The sequence below is a fragment of the Penaeus chinensis genome, chromosome 1 (genome assembly GCF_019202785.1).
Source record: "Penaeus chinensis breed Huanghai No. 1 chromosome 1, ASM1920278v2, whole genome shotgun sequence".
NCBI lineage: Eukaryota > Metazoa > Arthropoda > Malacostraca > Decapoda > Penaeidae > Penaeus > Penaeus chinensis.
The window spans coordinates 39,005,835-39,010,834 of record NC_061819.1 but is presented as its reverse complement, the minus strand read 5'-3'; the positions used below and the strand labels follow the sequence as shown (position 1 = coordinate 39,010,834).

Genomic DNA, 5,000 nt, shown 5'->3' with positions numbered 1-5,000 from the left:
ATGTGTAAAGTGAAGCATTTTTTCATGACAAAAAATAGTGCATTTTGAAAAATTTTCATTAAGTTGTTTGTAGCTTAGAATAGCCAGCCATTATTAGTACAAGTTTCTCTCTCTCTCTTTCTTTTCTTTCTTTCTTTCTTTTTTTCTTTCTCCCCCCCCCCCCCCCAAGTTATTTCTTATGTATTCCTGTCATGTGTTTTATGTCCCAAGGCCTAGAAACAAACAAACTATCAGTGGATTGGCAGAATCGGCCAGTATATTTTGTTAGTCTACCAAATTTTCACAGCTAAAAATTTTAGGTCATTGCTGTTAAATACGTTAGTGATTAAATAAGATACTGGTCATTAGACCTCGTTAACTACTATGGCATCCACTGATGTTTTGTTTGTGTTCTAGGAGGAGTGGGAGTGTTGATGAGCCGGTCAATTTTCACATCTAAGGACGCAGCACTGGACTATCTGCCAACCGTTGAGGAAGGACTGTCACGACTGCTGAACAAGAACACGCTATATATATTTAGTCGCATTTCTCGCCTGTGGCCTCGGAAGGTGCATCAGTAAAATGGCCAATGTTATTTTCATTACCCTTCTCGGGATACTTCTGAGATGGTGCGTGTCGCTGTATCCTTACTCCGGAGCAGGAAAAGCCCCAATGTTTGGAGATTATGAAGCTCAGCGCCACTGGCAGGAAGTGACGGTGAATTTGCCCCTGAAGGATTGGTATATGAACACCACTGATAATGATTTACTTTACTGGGGCCTGGATTACCCTCCTCTTACTGCTTACCATAGCTATCTGTGTGGCCTTGTCGCTAAGACTTTGAATCCCGAGTTTGTCGAACTTCATACGTCTCGCGGGTATGAGAGTTATGAACACAAATTGTTCATGAGATACACAGTGTTTGTTGTAGATCTCCTGATATACATACCAGCAGCTTACCTCTTTCTTTGTGCTGCATCTCGGCCAAGGTACAGGAGTGGAAAGCTAGAGTATATGGCTTTGATACTGTATCCTGGTTTGTACTTGATAGACTATGGTCATTTTCAGTATAACAATGCTTCATTAGGAATATTTGTGGGTGCCGTCGCTGCTCTCATGAAGGGATATGACTGCATTGGGTCAGTTTTGTTTTCTTTAGCTTTGAACTACAAGCAAATGGAGTTGTATCATGCACTTCCAATTTTTTTCTATCTGTTGGGCCTGTGTTTCAAACAAGGTGGCGTTTTAGGATTTTTCTATAAGATCACCAAGATTGGCTTATCTGTGATATTAACCTTTGCTCTAGTTTGGGCTCCCTTTCTCAAGAATCCCCAAGTATTTTTGCAAGTACTTAACCGACTTTTCCCAATTAATAGAGGTCTCTTTGAGGATAAGGTAGCCAGTGTATGGTGCAGTTTATCCATTCTTATTAAACTGAAAAATCTTGTGAGCAATACCAACATGGCTTTGATATGTCTACTGTCCACAGTTGTGTGTATGATTCCATCAAGTTTGCACATCTTTATTAATCCCACTCAGAAGAATCTTCATTATGGACTTGTTAATGCATCTTTTGTGTTTTTCCTCCTAAGCTATCATGTTCATGAAAAGAGTATCTTGTTGGCAGCAGTGCCAGCTTGCTTCTTATATGGAGAGGAGACTTTTATGGTTACCTGGTTCTTCATTGTATCCGTTATCAGCATGTTGCCCCTTCTGGTGAAGGATGGGCTGACGGTTCCAACACTTGCATTAACCGTCCTTGTTTATGTTATGTACTCGATCAACAGACAGTCAGAGGGAGAGACGAAATCCAAATATAGTGAGTTTTGGCGCTGGATCAACAGGTCCTTTTACCTGTCGTTGGTTGGATTCTCGTTTTTGACAGTCGTGTCTTTGACAGTGACACCACCTCCAAGGTTGCCTGATCTCTTCCCAGTTTTGCTTTCTTTTGTATCTTGTGTGCATTACTGCTTCTTCACTTGCTATTTTCATTACCGCCAGTTCACAACGAGATATGACAGACAGCAAGGAAAGGTGAAAAGGCATTAGGTCTGAAATGCAACAGTATAGTGTTTTCCATATTGCAGGACCAATTAGTATAATAAACAAGGGAAAGCAAAATGTTATTATGTTGGAGTGCAACATATTCAACTTTCCATGACCAATTCATTATATAATTTATATTTTATAATTTTTGATTTCCAATGTAGCTCAGAGTTAGGAATTGTAGTTGCAGTGGTCAGAGGTTTCATTATTTTGATTAGTTGATATAAGCATAGTTATATACAGATATATGAATGTTAATCATCAATTTCATTATAAAAAGTACAAGACTGAAATGATGTGATAATACATATTACTGTTAGACCCTTATGTGGTAATAGATTCCTTTAGATTGATCCCAACCTAATAAATCACTTACTTGTGTTTTCCTTGTTGGTTGTAGTAATATTTTGTATCTGAAAAGTGTTTGGTTATACTTATATGTATATTTAGTTTTTTTCTTATAGTCTAATCCTTTTTTTCTCTCTCTTGATATTTCACATAATATTTATTGTTTGAATTTTGATGTGCTAGCAAACAGTTTGCTTGGTTAAGTGAAATACATCTTGTTTGGAGAATGAAATAATTTTCATGTATTTTGGTATAAAAATGTATACTTTATCTATCAAGCTTTTTATTTTTAGTGGCCTTTATTACATGATATTTAGCAGTCCTTGAGATATTACCTTCTTCCATTTTTTTGTTACCTGCTCTCAGTATTCATTCTTTTGTCCCCATCTGAGTGCGCTTGTGAGTGTGTTACATGCACATACCCACAGCGGAAGAAATGTACAACTTCTAGTGCACAGACAGCTCAAGACCATTCCTTTACTGCCTTTGATTTTAAGCCATTTTTGTAATAAAGGGACCATACATTTTTCCAGTGCCATTTATGATATTGGCAAAAAGGTCTATGCATTGAACTCCTTGCTAGGCTAACTGGAGGGACCCATTATTTTACAATTCATCTTCCCTATGCCCTACTTTTCTTTTCTTCTTTGAGTCTTTCTTTCTGTCTTTCCTCTCTTATTCTCCCCTTCCTCATCCTCACATTTTTGATAGAGAATGATCAAATTCCACATGATTCTTCTCTCTCTTGGAGAGATATTCAAGTTACACTTACTCTGCACTCCTTGTAGGGAAACATTGTTATTGTGACAATATAGTTAAAGTCTAGTTTCAGTGACTGGAAACATTTTCTTTCATTAAAGTGTTTCATTTTTTCATTTGTGTTCTTTTATTTTCCTATTTGTGTGAAAGATGACCCTTGATTAGTTCTTCACTGATTGTGATGAATATTGGTAATCTTTTGAGTGTTAAGATGATCTGACTTCAAAATAGTTTACACAAGAGAACATAATTGGATTAAACTTGGTGTTTCGTTTGTCCATTTGGTAGCAGATCAAATGTTTTTTGAAGCATGAGACTGATCCTTTAGATATTTTAAATCAAGAGTTTTCACAAGAAAAGATGTGAAGATTATATGATGTATTTATATTCCAACATCAGAAGTGAAATGAGAGATTGAAAATTTAAAGAATTCATGTTTAAAAGATTGAATAGAAAATTTCATAAAAATAAAAGCAGCAAATGGAAAAGGTAATATTCCTTATAGGATTTTTTTCTTTAAGTAATAATGAATGCTTCTTAATAAGTACCAAAGGATTTAAGTAACTGCAAGTAAATAGATATGAGGAATTAGGCTTTTTTATTGCCTTATTAGTTTTGTGTAGTATATTGTAAAGTTTCCATTGATTTAACTCTTATTAGTTTACTTTTCCCAACCTGAATTATCATAGGTTATGGGTCTTCATAGATTCTACAGCCTCCAATATGAAAAGCTTTGTATAGTATTGTTAAACGTTATGTGTTTTTTATGTGTGTAAATGTGAAGGCTACAGGTTCATTAAACTCCTCTTTCTCACTCTTCGGTAGTCGGTGGAGGACATGAGCGATGGATGTGGAGCCAAGTTCAGCGTGGTGGTGGTTTCGCCCAAGTTCGAGGGCAAACCCCTTCTGCAGCGTCACAGGTAAGCTACCTTGTGTGTTCAGGGCCGGATTTTGATGTGGCGAGGCCCTGTGCTATACGGAGCTTGGTGGCCCCTCGTAGAATTAAAGTCTTGGGAAACACAAAAATATTAGCCCTGTTTTAACAAGTAGCGTGGATGAAGGAATGACTACTGCAAATTAAAAAAGTAATTTCTAAAAGGTCACCAAAATTGGAGGCAATGCAAAATGCGGGTCTTAATCTATAACTTGTTCAGCATGGACATGAATCCTGCCCTGCTCGTGTTGAAGGAGTGGAGGTCTTTTGCACTAGGTCAACGGTTGCAGATTTTGGGATGAATGAAACTAGTGAGAATGAATAAGGATTAGGGAAGGACAAGTGAAGAAAAGAAAGGTAGATAAACAACAGATGTAATTGTTTCTAAAATCGTGAAGAATAGGAAGAGTTAACTGCTAATGGGCCAATCTTTTTAGTTTATGATGGGGCTAATGAAACCTCCGTCTGTATTTGCCACCTGCAGTGCATTATCTCATCCCTACCCATATAGGATTCAGGGTGCAAAATAGTTTAAACTAATACGTGTTTATTGCTCATTTGACAGTCTGGAGAAATATAAAATGATGACTTCACAGATAGGATATGAAAGAAAGCCACTATGATTTCTCACTCTCTCCCTCCCCTCCCCTCCCCTCCCCTCCCCTCCCCTCCCCTCCCCTCCCCTCCCTCCCCTCCCCTCCCCTCCCCTCCCCCTCCCCTCCCCTCCCCTCCCCTCCCCTCCCCTCCCCTCCCCTCCCCTCCCCTCCCTTCCTCCTTTCCTCTCCCTCTCTCCCTCTCCCCCTCGTTCCCTCTCTCCCTCTCTCCCTCTCCCCCTCGTTCCCTCCCTCCCTCTCCTCCTCCTTCCCTCCCTCCCTCCCTCTCCTCCTCCTTCCCTCCCTCCCTCCCTCTCCTCCTCCTTCCCTCCCTCCCTCTC

At 39.1% G+C, this 5,000-nt stretch overlaps 1 protein-coding gene across 1 annotated transcript in view; it reads left to right on the top strand.

Annotated features, from left to right (window-relative positions):
• Positions 1–3,248, top strand: part of LOC125024870 (dolichyl pyrophosphate Man9GlcNAc2 alpha-1,3-glucosyltransferase-like) — a 6,013-nt gene extending 2,765 nt beyond the window's left edge. Inside the window, exon 2 of the mRNA XM_047612656.1 lies at positions 397–3,248. Within this exon, the coding sequence (XP_047468612.1) occupies positions 562–2,028 (1,467 nt within the window). The 5' untranslated portion in view covers positions 397–561 and the 3' untranslated portion in view covers positions 2,029–3,248. The remainder of the gene's footprint in view (positions 1–396) is intronic.
• The last annotated feature ends 1,752 nt before the right edge of the window (positions 3,249–5,000 follow it).